General features: G+C 40.2%; 1 protein-coding gene across 7 annotated transcripts in view; it reads right to left on the bottom strand.

Moving 5' to 3' along the window:
* Positions 1-19,423, bottom strand: part of LOC136843616 (xaa-Pro aminopeptidase 1-like) — a 169,047-nt gene extending 149,624 nt beyond the window's left edge. For 2 of the 7 annotated variants that reach the window (XM_067112150.1, XM_067112154.1), the window contains exons 1-2: positions 18,482-18,607; positions 8,877-9,066 (exon numbers count right to left, since the gene is read on the bottom strand). In XM_067112150.1, coding sequence (XP_066968251.1) covers positions 8,877-8,993 — 117 coding nt within the window. In that variant the 5' untranslated portion in view covers positions 8,994-9,066; positions 18,482-18,607. The other 5 variants (XM_067112153.1, XM_067112149.1, XM_067112152.1 and 2 more) reach the window with 5 other exon arrangements.
* Positions 19,424-20,532: the final 1,109 nt, after the last annotated feature.

Genomic DNA, 20,532 nt, shown 5'->3' with positions numbered 1-20,532 from the left:
GGACTTGCACCATGCTCGAAATATTGCCAACTTGGCCTGATATACTCTGTCAGAGGATTTGCACCTGCATTTGGCAATAGCCTGTGAAGCCAATTCTGAAAATCCATTCTTTCAGAGGAGGAGTTCTCTGACAATTTGTAGCCTGTCAGGGCCAGAGTAGACAACCCATGATGAAACCACCAAAAGAGGGGTTTTTTGAGTAGATGATGTTTTTGAGGTAGCAGTCTTAGGAAATCCGACAGAAATTCAAAAAGGTCCGGGAACCACTCCTTTGTTGGCCAAAAGGTGCTAATAGGATCATTGAGACATTCTGATGTAGCTGGAATTTGTTCAACACCTGTCTCACCATACTGAGAGGTGGGAATGCATAGAGGAGCTGGTTGGACCAGTCCTAAAGCATGGCATCTGTTGTCCATTCCAAGGGAACTGGTACTGGTGAGCAAAACAGAGGGAGTCGATGATTTCTGGAAGTGGCAAAGAGGTCTAGAATAGGTGTCCCCCACAAATTCCATAAATCTCGGCACACTTGATGATCCAAAGTCCATTCTGTGGGAAGTACATGCTTCTGGCAACTCAATTCGTCTGCCAGAATGTTTAACTTCCCTTGGATGAGCCAAGTCAGAAGAGGTGTTCGGTTTCGATCTGTCCAAAGAAGAAGCTCCCTTGCCATCTTGTAAAGGGAGAAAGTGTGTTCCCCCTTGATTCTTTATGTAGGGTAGGGCAGTTGTGCTGTCTAAATGGACCACCGCTGTCCTCCTGCAAACTTCCGTACTGAAAAGACTATTTCAGATAGAAGACTTGTGACCTAGTCTTCTATCTGAAATAGCCTTTGTCTCCTCAGTCAAGATTTACTTACGGATGAGAAGCTTCTTTGGCCTTACTGTCCCAGCAAACTGTTCCCTGGGTGGCATGTGACTCTTGTTTAGGGATCCTGTCCCATGCTCTGCATGCGCCCTTATGAGAGTCGTTGGACAGAGATGTGCCCTTTTAGGACCATCTCTCATCTCGCTCTGGCCTTGGCGTAGAAGATGGAAGAACAGGTGAAGGGGATCAATACCTCGACTCCTTCTTGGATGTCGTAAGTGTACTCCGAATCCATCGGCATCTATTGTCGGGTTCAAGTCCTTGTTCCCCTCCTCCTTGGACTTTGTATCGATGATCCAGATCATTCGTTACCTTGTCCTGTTAGGGAGCTGTGGTACTTTCTGAAAAGGCTCGACATCCTAACCTGGATGTCATGGACGTTTTCACTAGTACTATCTCTCCCAAGGAAGAAGTGTCTAAGGACGCATCTTTCTCCTGGCTTTGTGAAGCGATCAAAGGAGGTACTCGGCAACTGGCGACGACGATACTGGTACTTTTCACCTGAAAGGTCACGAAGTCAACGGCTTAGTCCATCCCTCGCATTCCGGAAGTTTCTGTTGGTCTGGAAGAAAGATGTGGTCTCATAGACCACACTTGTCTTCTTCCTGTTGTTTTGCCCACAGGCCCTTGGAACCTTTTTTCCTTGGCCCTGTGGTAGCTGCTCAACAAGTAGTGTTTTCTTACCTGGCTCCTTCAAGAAGACTACTGTAGTGGCATCTCACCTAAGGTGTTGTTTCTGGAAGTGAGAAGGATTCCGAGAGTGACTGGCCTCTCCTCCTCCTCCTTCCTCGTCCTCCTACTTCTCCTCCTTCGGGATGAGAATAGGACTCGAACCAATACTTGCTGGATCTGGCGTATGATGCGGTAAGACTACACATCGAGCACCTGTTCTGTTTTTCTTCTAGAATCAGAGAAGCAATTCTGATCCTTCCACTAGCAAGGGGAAGAAGGAGAGACTGGCAATAAGGGAACCCTATCTCGGGTTTTCCTTACTGGCTCCGACTCTTAGATTCTTCCTAACCTATAAGTTACATTTCCTCACTCATGAGAAAAGGTCCAGTTCTGACATTTGATCTTGCAGTTCCTACACTCCAATCAATATGCTAGAGGCCCGGTACTTCTCCTCGCTCTTTCGACCAGGAGGAGTAGCCCAGGTGTGCAGAACTCCAGTCAGTTCAGGAGACTCACTCAGATTCCTCCCTCCAACCAGTGAGTCTTCCTAATGTAAAGGACCGATGGTTTGTATATCGTGTTGGAACAAATCACAATTTTTGAAGAGCCTATGTTCTTCACAAATGAAAGGGAGAGAAGCAACCCTCGGCAGAGAAGACGATGAAGTTCACACTTGAAGAGAGACTCTGACCCAAGAAGTTCCGTCAAAGACGGATCCAGTCCCTGGGACAGTGTTGCAGAGGACCTCAAGAGATATCCAGCTATATCAATTGCTGCTCGGCAAGAAAGCCTATGCTTGCAAGGCAAGCTGGAAGGTCACCCAGTCCTGAACACACAGGGATGTACTGCCTGAAGAACTGCTTCTTGTGTAGCTGCTACAGGAGGTTGGGTCAAGCAGAACTCTTCTCGATGCCTCAGAAGCAGAGCTATCAGGTCGGGCAAAAGGCGAAGTCTTCCAGCATTTGTCTGTAACTTGGGGTGAGCAATGCTTGTGAACCCCTAGCAAAACAGACAAATATGGAGGGAAAAACATCGATATCCATTTTTCCTAAAAAGACAGCATGTCTCACCGTAGCGACCCCTGGGTCTGGTACTAAGGAGTGAGAAAACTAATGACTTTGTTGTGCAGGGAGGCAACAGAAAGACAGTAGGGATCTCTCAGTCGAGCAGTCTCTTCGTGAATCTTCATGAGGAAAAGAGTGAAGAGCATGTTCTGTCCTGATCACTCAAACCCGAGGTCAATCTCACCTACAAATACAACCCCACCAGGAATGTATCTGGCTAATTGAGCTATCAAGTACGCTATAGAACACTCGAATACCTGCAAATGTCGGCAGATAAAACAGGAGGAAAAAGCGATTCCCTCTTGTTTGTTGATGTATGCCACTACTGTGGTTCTGTTGTTCACTGAAACCACTGAGTGTCGCAAAACTCATCCTGAATTCTCAGAAGGCCAAAAGGCTGCCTGAGTTCAGGATGTTGATGAGAAGGTACTAATTGCCTCGGTCAAACACCTTCAAGACAAGTCTTGCAGGTGTGCGCCTATTCCTCGATCGGTGAATCCAGAAGTAGACACACGATGTGAGGGGAATATGCAAGCAGATTCAAAGGTTCCTTCAATCAAGCATTAGCCTAACTCTTTCCTCATACTTCGAAGAGGAAAGAAGGATGGAGGAATGGAAGCAGACCTCCTTCATTCTCCACCATGGGGAAACTTCTGCAAGATGACAGGATACCAAGACGATTAGCTCTAGGCAGGCTGGCATTTCCCAAATCGGAAGCATGGGGAAGGAAGCGGGACGGAAGTTTGATGAAAAGAATTACCAAGACCCAAGGGAAATATATACAGTGAACCCCCCGTATTCGCAGGGGATACGTACCGCAACCCCCCGTGAACAGCTAAAATCTGCGAATACTTAAAACCCCCTCTAAAAACACTTGGAACCTGCCCATTTTGATAGTTTAAACACAAGAAAAACCCTGTAAAAATGCTTATACCTGAGTATTTTAATAGTTTTATCACAAAAAGTGCATTTATTCATGAAAATTATATGAAAATACAGTAATTAGTGAATATTTCTCAGTGAAAAATACCACAAATGGGCGAATTTTCTGCAAATAATGGGTAAATATGTTCCACAGAGAAACCCGCGAATGTATGAGTACGCGAATCGTGAGAATGAGAATACGGGGGGTTTACTGTACTTCTCCTGAAGGAATCCATTGCCAGGTCTCAGCAATGTTGCTGCCAGCTCCAGAGACCCAAAACACTAGACCCCAGAGGAGAACACGAATCGGTTCCTGCCCGAGAGCAGGAAGAGCCAACGAGAGAAACTTGTCCCAGAAGAGAGTCAGTCCCGCAAGACTCCTGAAGGGAATCTCTTACCTGCTTCTTCTGGTGTTCAAACCTATAGGATCGGAACACCTGTCTGGGAATCTGACCGAGCACTGGTAAGGACTAGGGGAGTGCTTGTAGTGCTGGCAGGAAGAGCTGAGGCACCCAGGTGCCTTGGCCCTTTCTCTCGCACTGCTCTCAAACTGGGCCGAGGAGAACACTCTCCAGACCAGATCAGGATACTTGATATTCCATAGAATCTCGAGCACTCAGAACGGCTAGCAAATGAGCGCCCAAAGCAGCACCTGTCTAAGAGGCATAACCTCTAGGACTGGGAACAGGAGCGCAAGCCAAGGTCTGTGCACCTGCAGCTCCCGAAACACAAAACCCAGGGGTATGCGAATCGGTTCCCAAACCCGAAGGTCAGGAAGAGCTAACGAGAGACCCGCTGCCTCCTCAGAAGGAGGCAGTCCCTAGGCTTCCAAGGACATCAAGGGGGAAGAAGAAACAGCCTTCCTCTCCTCCAGCCGACGGAGGTCTATCCGGTTCCTGGGACCCCCTCGAACCTTGGGAAAGGAAGGAAAGAGGCAGCAGAAGACGAAATTGAAGATAAGTTGAAGAAGACGGCGGCTACTTCCACAGGGCAACTTCCTTCACCTTCACTCCGACATTTTCTACAGGATGGTGGAAGCGGAAGCGGTTCGGAAAGCAGGAGCTACAGCAACCGCCAGGAACGTCACCAGCAGCGACATGAACGATCAGGACGGCTGTGGCAGGAGACCAGAAGAGCTGCCCAGAGACTGTCGCAGAGTCAACATGAGCATAACACAGGAAACAGCAGAAGCAGATGGACAGAGATATGCCAGAGACAGTACCACAGCATACATGAAGGCCAGCAATGACAGCAATTGATCCACATCTGTGGGAACAGAGTCGGAACGATCCTGACATGGAAATATGCCATTCCAACCAGGTACTGTGATCCATCCTGAAGCAACACTGTATGAACATCGGGACTGCTTCATGCAAAGATATCCCAAATGAGATATCCAGCCAACTACTGCTGTGCCTACGATGCTTGAGGGGAAATGCCCTACGCAGCGAGAGGAGGCCCCTGAGAAGAGGTCCGACAACGCCCACTACAACCCCCTCCAACTCTCTATTAGTGCAGGCTACGAAAACAACACTCAGCACAAGTAGAAAGGAAGTACTGTAGTCATGCCCTTGTACACGGAGGGCGGTTGCCCAAGAAGGGGAGCATACAGATCAATGTAGGGGAGCCAAGATATTACATCCCAATCTAATATCTCCAAATGTACAGGGGAAGTCTTCAGTATCTAAATAAAGGGATACTGGAAGAGAAGCATTACCATTCAGTTACGCCCCTCTAAATACGCCCTTGGCCGTCAAACCCAAGACACAGATGCAAGGGAATGACTGCTTAAGCAAGGCTGTCACAAATTGTGGGTTTGTATATTAACCCTTTAACGCCGAGTGGATGTATTTTACGTTGACAAAAGTTGTCTGTCGGGTGCCGAGTGGACATAAAATACGTCGACTACAAAAAGTTTTTTAAATATTCGCGGAAAAATACTTATAGGCCTCGTTTGCGAAAAATTTTAAATCACGCGCCTTGAGGGATGCTGGGAGCTCACGAATCACGCTGTTGTTTTGTTTACAAGCGTGACCCAGCTGCGCATACGCAAATTTCTTTCTTATCCCAAAAGAAAGCATCAGCTAACTCTGCTGAAAATCTCAGAAATTCTTTAGTCACTTTGTCGTAATTTTTGCACCATTTTATATTAGCCGTTACATAAATTTTATACATGAAAATGTGTGCAATTTCATGTAGAATACAACAAATAATAACTCATGGTTGTAGCTTTTATCAGCTTTGAAATATTTTCGTATAAATCACAATAAATAGAAAAAATTCGACTTTCGGTCAACTTTAACCCGACCGAAATGGTCGAAAACTGCAATTGTAAGCTAAAACACTTACAGTCTAGTAATATTCAATCAATTACCTTCATTTTGCAACAAACGGGAAGTCTCTAGCACAATATTTTGATTTATGGTGAATTAAAAAAAAAAAACTTTTTTACGTCCGCACGTTACGAATTCATGCATCATTTTGTGATAATATTTTCTCTGTGTTGCTTTGATTGTTTTACAATTTGTTATATACCAAAATCATCGCAATTTAGTGTACAATACAAAGAAAAAAAATAACTCATTAGCTTTAACCGTTTTGCTCACAGCGCGATTTGTATACAATTATATATGAAATTTTTTTTTTTGCGCTGTTATATATTCCAATATTTATATATCATAATGATACTTTCTTTAATTTCTGATGGTTGCATACTAAACTTCGGGCAATGAGAAAAAAGGGAGCCAAAAATGAACTCTTAATCTTAAAAACTAAGCGTGCCGTGATTTTTTGAAAAACTTTCTTTCCGCTTTGGCGCTAACTCTCAAACCAAGCCGGCATACGGCAGACACTTTTGTAAATAGAGGCTCGGCGTTTAAGGGTTAATAAATATCAAACATGTAATACAGTGAACCGCCCGTATTCGCGGGGGATGCGTCCCACACCCCCGCGCAAATAGCTAAAATCTGTGAATGCTTAAAACCCCTCTAAAAACACTTAGAACTGCACATTTTGATAGTTTAAACCCAGAAAAACCCTGTAAAAATGCATATACCCGAGTATTTTAATAGTTTTATCACAAAAAGTGCATTTATTCATGAAAATTATATGAAAATACAGTTATTAGTGAATATTTCTCTGTGAAAAATACCGCGAATGGGCGAATAATGGCTAGATATGTTTCACAGAGAAACCCGCGAATGCGTGAGTCCGCGAATCGTGAGAACGCGAATATGGGGGGTTATTGTATATATACAAAAAATACAGAAAGATCCCACCAGGATAATAAAGAGCTTAACGATAGTCAGGGAAAGAGATCCGAAAACACGTCTGCAACGCATGACGGCCGAAAGCAAACTGGAACGTTTACATCCGGGCAGGAGGGTATTCCCCGCCTACCTGACGGTAGTTGCTGCCTAACCACCTTGTTCAAGAGTTTAATGGCCATGTCCAGCTTCACTGTAAGTAATTCCTAATGTAAAGGACCGATGGTTTGTATATCGTGTCGGAACAAAAGTAACCTTAGCAACAACGTGTAAGAAGGATTAGAAGTCACATTCTGACTATCCCCTGCTGGAGGGATGGAAGAAAAATGCTCCAGTCTATCCCAACCACTACATGAAGGACAGCGACTATCCAGTGCACCCTTGCACTTCTTGCAAGGCGTTGAAGAAATTACAGGAACGTCAACATCGACATCAGCATTATCAGAATTCATGGAGCTACGAGAATCCTGGCTAGCTAAAGATTTGCTGGTCTGCCTAGCAGTAGCTTTCCTTTTCTTATCCCTAACCATTTTGTTCAAGTGTGATTTTAGTCTTCCATTTTTTCAAGTCCCTATCAACACATTTGCTACATCTTAAATCCTCTGAACAAACTTGTCCCCTACAGCCTGAGCAAACTGTATGAGTCATAAGATTCTTTTGTTAAGCAAGTACTGCAGCCTTTGCTGCAATAACTAAAGCTAGAAGACCTTGAGTCTATTACGTAAAAGTAAGTCAGCTAAAGTTAAATGCAAGATAGTCAATTCAAATAAAGTCACAAATAAAGTCCCAATTAAAGTTCCTAACTCTATCTAAATATGCTGTAAAGCTACCAAGACAGAATACTTCACCAAATGATGAAATACAACAGGAAAAGACAAATTCCACAAATCCATAAGCTGCTGCTAATGACTGGTGTACAGCCATCAGCCCGCAGAAACAAATTGAAGCCCTTTTGCTAGTTGATCCTTTCTTTCCCCAAAAGTGGGAGGGGAGAGTCACTTAACCAAACCAAAATAGCGCAACCCCCGAATTTCAAAATTTTAGCTGCGGAGCGAATGTAACTATTAGCAATGTAATTACTTGGTAAGTTACTTATATAAAAATTTGGTTTGCACAAACTCTTTCCTATGCAGCCCAATGCTTTCATCTCTGCTTGTTGTAAATGACATAATGCAAAAACAGAAAAAAGCACAATACTGTACAGGAGAAAATCAGAGAGAAATCAAAAAAACTATTACAGTACTGTACTAACGCCAATTTGCATCGTCTGCATAAGGACACGGCATGAAGAATTCTGACAAGAACGTAAACATACCAGTGGCACATGTTGGGAAACAGGTGATTACAGAGACAGTCCTAGTGGGTTAGCCAAGCATTATATTTTGTTTTATTTTGAATGTTGATAGCACCTAATGGTGCCAAGATATAAAGCTAACTTTAACAGTAGGTAAGATTCATTTCAAATACAGGCAGTCACCGGCTATCGGCAAACCAGTTTTGTGGTGCTTGTTCAGCGACGAAAATTGGTAATTTTCAGAGCCGATATGCGGCGATTTCTGCTCATCAGCACTGATACATACCTAACAGAGGCGCTGATCTCCGGTTATCAGCGCCGAAAATTGCCAATTTTCGGTTATTGGCGATTTTCGCTTATCGTCACGCCGTCGGAACGGATTCCCCACTGATAACCGGGGACTGCCTGTAATACAATTACTTTGACAAAACAAGGTGTGAAGGGCAAATTAACAAGCATGAAAGTGTTTACAAAATGACAAACAAATAAACAATGACTCAGTCTGCCACAGAGACTCATGACACCCAAATACATGCATACTCAGCAAGGTGGAACTAAAAGATTCCTTCTGTGGTGCATCTAGAATTTTGCATGAATGCTTATTAAAAAAAAAAAAAAAAAAAAAGACATTTTACAATGAGACTCCAACATAAAACAAGAGCATACTGGACATGCTTTCATTAAGAACAATGTAATCTGGATAGGATACACTACACTGTATCATACAGCCTGGTTAAGAAATATATTATCAGCAGTAAAGCACTGTTTGTCTAGTAAAGCAATGAAACCAACCTGATGAGCATCCCCTGATGGAATGATGTAAGCATTAATGGCTTGGGGAACATAAGTTGTGTTTTTCATCAAAGAACGAAGGTTTGTTAATAGGTGACTTGTCCTCTTTTGAGGCATGTTGGCTCTTCAATCTGGAACTCTTTAACTTATATGGTCTTCAACTTGTATTGTGTGGCTCTCCTCTTGGTTCCTGTTTAAAATGTATAATATTTCAAAAATTATGCACAATACTCACAGCTTCACCCTAATATAGGTCCTCATTCATATTTCACACATTTACAGGTTTAACTTACCTTACTCCTCTTCATGAATACTGTACATCATTTAACTGTAACTGACAATTCATATTCTCAGAACAACATACTGTTATGCATAATATGAAATACCCTCTGCCTTGCACTATGATTGGCTTTACATCATGCATATAAAAATTCCAAAATTATCTTGACATTTCTTAGTTCTTGTTTCTGGCAATAAAGGTGCATTATGAAGAAAGTGAATACGCCCCAACCATGATAGATATAAGGAAAATATTCTTTAAATACCTCTAGTTACACAGAGATAAACCTATCTATAGGTAGTATTATATGCATTATGAAGAAAGTGAATAAGCCCCACCATGATAGATATATAAGGAAAATATTCTTTAAATACCTCTAGTTACACAAGAGATAAACCTATCTATAGGTAGTATTATATTGTATATGTAAAATTCTCAATACAGTATAGAGCATCAAATGTAAGTCTGCATGACAAAACCAAACAGGCTCTGTCACTTCCCTGGACCATTACAAATCAAGGATCCTGTACTAGTATTAAGGGTACCCTAGCTGGCCCAGATAGCCTGGCCAGCTAGACTGGACTGGTACCCCTGGGTTCCAGGGAACCCCAGGTAGCAGTTGCACCTATGCATGGAGCATGGTCATCAGTAGGGGGCCCTGGAACAGTGGTCTGAGAACCTTGACCAGACCGGTATGCCTCTATCCTCTGTCCACAAACTGGACAAATTGGAAAATCACTTTCACAACAAATCAAACACCACCAATATTCTGTGAGAACTGGCCAAATATTGAATGCATTATTTGTACATATGAGAGATTTAGATCATCCTATTAACTGGAGTATAGCAAGACCTTTAGTCCCGTGCAATGTCACAGTTAAAAGGAATATCATCGAATCTTGTTTTATCAAGTCAAATAATGAAAGTGTTTTAAATTTAAGTCTTGGTTTGTTTAAACTTGATGCCTTCATAATTAAAAAAGTTGCTGATAAATAGATGCAAAATTAATATTCATTTTTATACATGTTTCTGCAATGTGAATGGGTAAGATTCCATTGCCTTATGGTTAAGTATATATTTGGATTTAGTTTGTGACCGCGTGATCCGGGATTTGCCGTGGATTAACCTTTTGTTTTTTACCACCTGGCAATTAACCATCTGGTATTCAAGGTTATACATGTTTTTGGATTTTGTAAGCCTAAACTTTAGTATTTCTTGTTGTTTGGTCTATGGGTTCAGTTTGTGACTGCTCGATCCCAGATTATCCTGGATTATCTTTCTGTTTATTACCCTTTGACAACTGACCATATGGTATTCTTGCTCCTTTTGTTTACTTTGTAACATTCTTTATATCTGTGTCTCATTCATGCCCCGACGATGCGTTAATAAATGTGAAAGCGCTTGGTACTGAACTTCTGCCTGTCATTTTCCCGTGGGATTCGCTTATACACTGAAGTCATGTGTATCTACTGTGATCTTTTATATTCTGTTTATCTATCAATGGTTGAAAATATGAAGAAAAAGTCTTAATTAGCATATCATTAGTTATAAATTTTATCGTCTGATTTCAATTTCCATATATAATTGAAGATAAGGAACTTTTTTTCTGCACTTCTACCATTAGTTGATAAACTAAAGAATGAATCTTAATTCTTAGCCATTATAATTTTGGTTAATGACAAAGTTTATCCCGCAAGCTTTCCAATAAAAGTACTTGAAAGATAACTACAGTATATTACTAGCCACTTCATATTTTCTTAATGAAATTATGTAAATTAAAAGTTGAAAAATATCAAGGTTAGAAATAAATGCCAATATTTAGAGTTGAGGTATGAAAGTCTTATGATAACTGCTTTGAAGTAAAATCAAAGTTCCGGTTCCAGCCGGTTATTTCATGATGGTTTCGGCTGGAACCGGAACTTGCTAAAATCTGAGGTTCCAGCTGGAAGTAACCAGCCAGAACCAAGTTCCAGTGCACCCCTAATATACATAATACTGCTTCCTTTGTTTCTCTTAGTTCCTTGCTGGGTAAGCGGGTTCCGTTCTCAGCTACCACTCTGTTGGTCGCGAGTTCGAATCTCCGACCGGCCTGTGAAGAACAAGAGGAATTTGTTTCTGGTGATAGAAATTCATTTCTCGCTATAATGTGGTTCGGATTCCACAATATGCTGTAGGTCCCATTGCTAGGTAACCAATTGGTTCTTAGCCATGTAAAAATAAATCTAATCCTTCGGGCCAGCCCTAGGAGAGCTGTTAATCAGCTCAGTGGTCTGGTTAAACTAAGATATACTTAACTTTCCTCTGTTTCTCAAAAAGTTGTTATCTTGCAGAAATATTTTAGAATGTTTCTTCTTATTTTCGAGTACTACTTTTCTCCAGTTTGGTCTTCAGGTGCCCACTGATCTCAAACTCTTGGATGGAGTGATGCCGTCAGCCATTATTTTGTCAATTCTTAATGTTGATTTGTGGCACAGATGTAAGCGAGTTCATTGTGTTTGTTGCTTAAAATGTTCTATAATGACAAACATCCTCCACAATCTTCTTTACCTGGCTAGCTATTTTTACTCACAACACTTGGCAGTCTACTGGTGCAAAAAGTGTGTAGTTTACTAGCATTAGCTTTAACACTACGTTTGCTAGGAGTTTTATCTTGGCTACAATTGAAATGTGGACTATGGCATTTTGCCTAGTGCAGCTGTGGAATCTTCTGATCTCCAAATATTTACGTGAAGAGCAAATTCAATCCTGCTCTCTGCTGACATCTCCTGAATGTCAGGTGTATTGGTTTTATATTCTATTACCTAATGTATACAGTATTTATTTATAACCTTTTCCTATAAATTCTTTCTCTGCAGGCCAATTTCCCTTTGGAGCCATCTTGGGTTTATACTCCGTGGACTCTGTCCGTAAGGGTTTTCAGCTGAAGACTTAAAGAATGAAAGAAAGATAATTCTAACAAACCCAACTGTGAAAAATGGATACTTCTAAAATGCCTGACTGTGATTAAGGCCAGGGATTTTAAAGACTTTTAGTGATATGCAGTATGTCAGAACTTGGTAACCTAGGTCATATTAGTGGGAGGTTCGATAAGGGCTGGGTGCCCTAGGATAGGTTAGGTTAGGTTAAACCCTATTATTTGTGTGAACTTAGTGTCGTGGGTTAAGTCAAGTTAGGTAACCCCATTTACTTTAATGGACAGTGCCCTAGATTGGGGGTATCCTTTGCACCCAGCCTAATAAGGACTTGGCAACCTAGGTTAGCTTAGGTTAGGTTATACTTGTATTTTACTCATTTGTGTTTTCCCCCCCATTTGTATGAATTCTTATTGTACAAAGGTAAATGTATTTATATGTGCGTAAATTTTTAATCTATGTGTTTCAGTTCTTATTGATAATATCTATCCATCTATATATTTCTCTGTACCTGTCTATATACATATATACAGTAAACCCCCCTTTTCGCATTCTCACGATTCGCAGACTCATGTATTCACGGATTTCTCTTTGGAACGTATCTACCCATTATTTGTGGAAAATTTGCAGTATTTTTCACTGAGAAATATTCACTAAAAAATATTGTATTTTCATCTAATTTTCATGACTAAATGCACTTTTTGTGATAAAACTATTAAAATACTCAGGTAATGCTTGAGTTACGATAATTCGATTTTGTGATAGGGTAAGCAATAAATACTGATACGACAATATTTTTTATAAAATATTTTTAAATTTCGCACGGGCACAGGCAGCAGCATAATCAGGCAGTGAGAGAGACCAAATTACAATAGACAACTTTTCCTCCATCTCTTTATCCCATCTTCTAGTTAAAAAAAAAAAGTAAAAGAGAATGATAAAAGTATTGCTAGTAACGTTTTACTCCTGCGTAAATGCGTACAGCCATAAACAACCAAGAAACTGTTGTTTTGCTTATAACCAAATCGGATAGCAACAGCCGTTTACCTGTATTTCAACCATCGTACAGTAATAAACAATTACTGTAGGTTATGGCATAAATAGCATTAAGTAGAATAGGACCGATATATTTTTACATTATACCCTTATTCGGTATGGATAAAAGATCGTCAAGGAAATATACTGCTAAATTTAAGCTGCAAGTTGTAGCTGAAGCTGAGAAAACAATGTTCAAGCTGCTAATGACTATACTGTAAATTATCATGCATTGGCAACATGGATGAAACTTGATCTTAATTAATATGGGAGAGAAAGTATTTTCATCAAAACTACTGGGCATGAAAGAACACATTACTGCTATTTTTACACCGATAAACGATAAATACGTAAAGCTCGTATTATGATGAAATCAGGGGAAAATAGCAAACGGAATCTTGAATTTTTTTACATAAAACAAACGCCTCCAAATGGCCCTATTAACGAAAATAATAGATAAATTAATTTCACAACGAGACATATTTTAGTTATATTTCAACTTAAAAACACTTTGTATAACGAAAAATAACCTTGCCCCTTACAAATAAAGTATCTAGACTCTAGCGATTCATTATGCTAACTAGAAGCAAGAAAAGAGCTCTGAACTGGGTTAAATGCAGCGAAATAAATGCCGCATAAACATTTCCAAACCAAAACATTTATCGCTTTGATCGCAATTTATATACAATATGATTGGATACAGTGAATTAAGACATAAAATTTTAAAAGATCCATGGAAAAGATGCATATTTGTTGTGTCGACATTTGTATAATAAGATATGCGAACAGAGAGTACAGTACAGTATAATGTAGGCTATGCTACCGTGTATGTACACAATATACCATAGTGTAGGCTAAGCTACTTCTTGTTTGTTATTCAATTTCTCTTTGTATTGAATTATCATAAGTAACTTTGCATGAACCTCCAGAATTAGCTGATATTAATAATTACTGCATTTTATAGTGTAAGCTAGGCTACCATATATGTATACAGCACATGGTACCAAACACCCTAGTGTAGGCTAGGCTACGTTCGAGATATGTTTTGGTGTTTCTTACGTTTTTTCCAACAAACAATAGTTTTTTTTTGGAACCTAACCCCATCGTAAGTAGGATAATACCCGTATATGCATTTTTAATTTGTTTTGTGTCTGTTTGAACTATCAAAATAGGCAGTTCTTAGTGTTTTTAGAAGGGTTCTAAGTATTCGCTGGTTTTAGCTATTCGCGCGTGTGTGTGTGTGTGGTATACATCCCCCGCGAATACGGGGGTTTACTGTATATGTTTATACTCACACTTTTATATGAGAGAGGAACAGGATGAGGAATAAAGCTCTTTCTTTTATCTGCATAAGATTATATATATAACACATACAGTATACATATTGCACACACACACATACACATATATATACAGTATATATATATATATATATATATATATATATATATATAAATGCATTTATATACATGCAGTATAAACTCTTATCATACAAAAGAAATGTTTATCTATTATACACAAATACATATATGTATATAGATACACACACAATATATATACTGTATATATATATATATATATATATATATATATATATATATATATATATATATATATATATATATATATATATATATACATATATATATATATACATATATATATATATATATATATATATATATATATATATATATATATATATATATATATATATATATATATATATACATATACATATATATATATATATATACATATATATATATATATATATATATATATATATATATATATATATATATATATATATATATATATATATATATATATATATTGTAAAAACAAGGTGCAAGGCATTCAGAAATCGAAGGGAGACAATCTAAACACTCACTGATCACACCTACTGGCCCCAAAGCCAATACAAGAAAGTGCTGTCATTCCTGTTATGAGATACTTTCACAGAATGAGGGAAGTGCTGTTGATCGAATAAAAGCAAAAAGACTGAAAAAGTACATATTATGAGAATTGTATTGATAAATCTTTTCCGTCTCAATTGTTTCAATTTGGAACATTTTGTTCGAAGAATGTACGAAAATTTCAGGATTTTTATTTTTCCAATGTGAAAGCAAAACAGAAAAAGTACTGTACCGTTTTTATTTTTGTACCCTAAGTGCTACATGATTTTCTTAAGACATACAACATAAAACTTGAAAACTTTTTGATAAAGAAAAAGGAAACATTTTATTTTTTTGATATTGCAGATGCAAAAAATTTACAAAAATATAGTTTCTTTCTTTTGATTCCTTATCAATATAAAATGAAAATAACAAAATTTTCTTGATCTCATATGAAATTTTTCTTCAATTTTTCTGCTATTGGAAACTAAAATGAGTAAAAAAATATTCCCCCTGTTGCCATCATATAACTATTGTTTACAATAACAAATAAAATATTTAGTTAATGCTCTAGGATGATTTATTTGTTTTCCCATAAACTACAATATTGTTTTAATGAAAATAAAGCCTTTTTGATTAAATTTAAGATACTTAAAACGTATACATATAATTTTAAGTAAATGCACCACGTGTTACATGTCGCTCATTAAGAGAATCCCCTGTGAACCACACAAGGAGCACATTGCAGTCAACATGTTAATGTTTAGTACGAAACTCAGGCTCAAATCTATTACAAATATACTATTACCAAGATATTTACCATCTTTAATTTGTTTCATTTGATTCCAGTGAACATAATGCTCATGGGAGTGGTGCGGGGACCCCTTCTTGGTTCCTCCAGACGTCTTCGGAGACGAGACGTCCTTGGGCACCTTCCCCGAAGATCCTTTGTCCGATTTGGGCAAGGATGACGGTTTGGGTGGAGGAGAAGCCTGAAGGCTCTTCCCCTTCTCCCGTTCCGTGCTTGAGCTCGCTACAGGAGTAGAGACTGCACGGTGCCTTCGGCGATGCTTGCTTAGGAGGCGCCGAAACGGAACCAGTCCGAGAGGATGAAGCTCCCGAACCGTCTGAGGAGAGTACCAAGGTGCCCTTCCCAGCAAGAGACCCAGCAGTCTTTCCCCAAGGGGAAGACTGCGCCCCCTTAGAAGAGCGAGTCTTCTTAGGGGGAGGAGGAACCATCCTCCCCTTCTTAGACCAACTGGACTTAGAAGAGGGGGGAAAGAGGCAGACAAAGACGAAGACGAGGATGACGACGATGAAGAGGAAGACGAAGATGGGGACGGTTGGCATGCTCGCTTCTTCTTCTTCTTCTCAATCAACAACAACACCACATCCCCCAGCTTACCGAAGACAGACCAGGGGTCGACGGGGGTCTGGGGCAGGAACAGCAGACGGCACAAGAATCCGAGAACCGGCAGGAGACTCACGCCGTGGGTGTACAATGGTGGCAGGAACAGCTGGAGGCGCAGGGAACATTGGATGGGTTGGCTGGATCACAGGCACAGGTAACGGTGGAAGCGAGGTGGGAGGCGTGGGAGCGTAGCCGGGTGGTGGCGGAGTGACCAAGCAGACCGGTCCGGCTACCATCGACAATGAGATGGCTGGAGTCGGAACCGCACCATAGGTATGGTGCATTCCCACCGAGGTCATCACGGTCCCCGGCAGCACAGCGGTGACGGTGGTGGTCGTGAGAGCGTCAACCGTGTGGGTAGTGGGGGGAGGGAACAGTACTCCTGCCCGCGCAGCAGAGTTGATACGCTTGAGGAGCGAAGGAAGGTCAGGGCTGCCAACCATCCCGATAGATTCCCACGCCTGACTTAAACCCCGCACAGACACCAACCCTGTGGAAGACAAAGGCAAGTACAGTATGGGGTCCCCGTAACCCAGGGATCAGTGACTATGGGTGAGGGGGAGAACTGAGAGGAGTGTAGGCAGTAAAATTTTACAAGTTGCCAATAAGACTCCAGCCAGCCATTTTTGCACGAAAAACCATTTTGAGTTTTTCATGCAAAAATGACTAGGAAATAATAGGGCACTAAAAGAACCTTAAAATGCCAATATAACTTCACCTAGGGGTGTTGACTGGTTACAATTTTGCTGTATTAGCTATGGAGGGGGGGGATTCTTACCTTATAAGTCGTAAATTTTCTAATTTTTTATTTATCATTTGTGCATAGTGTTTATGGGGTTCAAAATAATGAGAATGAAGAGCTCTTTTCAAAAATGTAAGTTACAATTTCATAGTGTGTATTGGCAACTTATAAAATAATACCGTGTAGGCTAGGTCCACCGATCTCGCCTCCTCTGTGACTGCGGAAGCAGACACAAGACAGGGAGACATATTCAGCGCTGTGAATAGGATTAGCAACCGTCGGAGTTGAAGGAGCCGAAGACAGCCCTTCCGACACCATAGTCTCCTTACGCTTGTATCTAGGCCTCCGAGAGTACCTATCCCACTGCTCAAGGGACCAAAGCCTACACTCATCGCAAGATTCAGCAACAGTGCAATCAGGGGGGTCCTTGCTCCCTTTCCTACATTTTAAGCAAAGGGAGTGAGGGTCTGAATCCGCACTCCAGCGGAAAGTGCCACATTGCTTATCCTTACCAAGACATACCCGGCGCACATGATTATCCAAATCATGGGTTTGTAATAGATCATCCATAATTACAAACACCCACAGTTATACCAGGAACAAACACACCGTGATAAAAGGTGAAGCTTTAGCATCCAGGAGGTCTGAGCAGAGAGCAGGAAAACACGTCCGCATCAGACGAGGCCAGAAAGTAAAGTGGATGCGTGACGTCGGGAGGTTGGTACCGTGGGTTCCCCACTGTTACCAACTACCCGGCCAGTAGTAATACCACCACAATGCCTTGTTAAGTCTTTATCGGCCAGTTCAGCTTCGCCGAAAGTAATCCCCATATAAGTAAAGGTCCAAGGGTTTGTATTTGTGTAGGAACAAATGAAAGTATAAATTGTTCAAATCACATATGCACTACAACATTGGAAAATTATAATTTCAAGTCCAAAATGTAATAACACTAAAACAAAATTTTACCTTCACCTACTAATACAGCCTAGCCTATAGCCTAGTGTCATTTATGGGAAATAGAATATAATATTTAGGCGAAAGCCCAAGTGCTTGGACCTATGAGGTAATTCAGTGTTGCGAATAATGTTAAAACAGCTATTTGTAGGAGAGGGTGAAAAGTAAGATGGAAGAAAGAGAATACGAATATAGGTATAGTAAAAAAATAAAGGGGTTGCTGCTAGGGGCTGAGGGGAGGCTGCAAGGAACCTCCAGTAAAGCCTACACTGCACTGTGTCAGGTGCTCTGAAGGGAATAACCCCCATGGATAATATACATTGGAGAATGACCATAGGCCTACTATGCTATAAATTCACCTATATTTCCTTACACTGGGCCAAGGGATAACCTATCCCACACTCAATGAGGTTAGCCATCAATCAAAATAGGCAGAACAAGGCGCACTGTAATTAAGCTAACAAAGAGGACTCCTGTCTAAGACTTAGGGAAGAAGCCTACCTGAGACGCTGGAGTTACGCAAGCACGTTGACGGTTCGCGCATCCCCTAGGCTAGACTGGTGCAAAATCTGACTGTACACCTGGTCTGTGCTTCCTGTCTTAATGCAGTGTGAGAGAGTAGTGTTCTGGAGATGACCCGAACAGCCTCACTGAATACACCTTATTCGCTTTGCTTTGCTTTAACGCACAACACGTCGAATTACCGTAGGCTATTTAAGAATCATGGAATGTGTTAAGCAACGCGTACTTGGAAAGCTTTCAACGGGGATTTGGTAAACATTCGAATCACGTAAAATGCAATTATGTACCGAACACACTCGTCTTGAATAAGCACGGTATGACATTACCATGAATGCATTTGCAATTTCGCAGTAGACTCTACAGTTAGCCCCCAAAACAAAGCTTGGCAATATGGTGCCTTGGAATCAACTGACAGAAATCCTGTTCATAACCTTTGTCCTGCTGCCAAGGATTCTTGGTGCTTTTTTAATACAGCCAAAACTTGTGGAGAAAATGCACTATCTCATGATAAAAGAAAACATGATCTGTTGAAATATCTTTGGACTTGCGTGCCCACACATGGGACGTATTCGTTGACATGTCATCTGCCGAATTCCTGACAAGAATGCTTTCCAGGGTGGACACAGAATCCAAATGAGTTGATACATAGTCTACTTTGGAAGATATGCCCTAAAATAAAGTTTATTGGTTTATGTCGCGTCATATATGCCGCCGTAACCACACTTGAACACAATTTTGGATATGAAAAAAAGCAATCTTCTCACAGCATTGTTTGGTACGAGTACTGATATTCGTGAATCATTATCATCTCTTGATAAAGACAGGCTAAGGATGCAAATGCCAAAAGATAGAAAAAAGAAAAAGAACGTATGAGAAAGTAAAGACTATGAGGGTGGTGCCTTCTATAAGCAAAACCAAGCGACAAAGGAACTGGCACCTACGACACCCTCACCTTGAGATAGTGATATCCCTACGGTGGGGTGGGACTTGGGGCTATGCTTGCGGTAATTAGCAGAAAAAGATATAAAATAAATTAATTCAGTTATTTTCCAAGTAATTGAGAGTAGTTTCTAGTTATCATCGGAAATTGAAATAGTAAATAATGGCGATATTGTGATATTTTTCTTCATATTCTTGTTGCAAAACTTCGAGGGCCGATATCTAGGCTTTATGCTTATTGACAATCAAACTGTTTTTCTCCACTATCTACGAAGCAATTTCAAATCCAAAGACATCTTGGCCAGAGGAATTTCTTTCTTTAAGATTATTTTCAATTTTCTATATTGTTTCAGTTTTAAAATTAACAAAAATATAAATAGTAAAATACAAAAAATAAAAATGAAGAAAATTCCTTAGGGGAATGTTTTCATACTGCAATTAATATTATTCATGGCAATTCATGTGTCATTTAATGCACTACTTTCGAGAAAAATCGAAAGACAAAAATTTTACAAATTATTTTTATTTAAAAAAAAACCTTCGGTCTGATTCCAATAGAAAATTTTAGGGAACCACCAGAGTAATAGTACAAATAACACATAAAAAATTACGGCAAACCAATAATAAACAACGATTTGGCTTTCATTCAGTGCGCTCCCCTTAAGGTTGAGGAGTCCTATAGTACATTCACATCAGTCGTGCATTTGGTGCCTAGCGCCGTCCCTTACGACGCTCCTGATTGGCTAGTGGTCAGCCAATAACAGCGCTGGAAAACAGCCAGTGAGCAGTCTCTCTCAAAGCTCCGGAGAGATATCATCTCCGCTCCGAGACTTGAGCACTAAACAAGTCAAGCCAATGGTTGAAGCATTATAATGATATATGAATGATTTACTTCAATAAACTTAATGGTAAGATATTTGGTAGTGAAATAAACAAGAAATTTTTAATGATAAAATGTAGCCT

The sequence above is a fragment of the Macrobrachium rosenbergii genome, chromosome 12 (assembly GCF_040412425.1).
Source record: "Macrobrachium rosenbergii isolate ZJJX-2024 chromosome 12, ASM4041242v1, whole genome shotgun sequence".
NCBI lineage: Eukaryota > Metazoa > Arthropoda > Malacostraca > Decapoda > Palaemonidae > Macrobrachium > Macrobrachium rosenbergii.
This window is presented reverse-complemented; position numbering and strand designations above follow the sequence as displayed.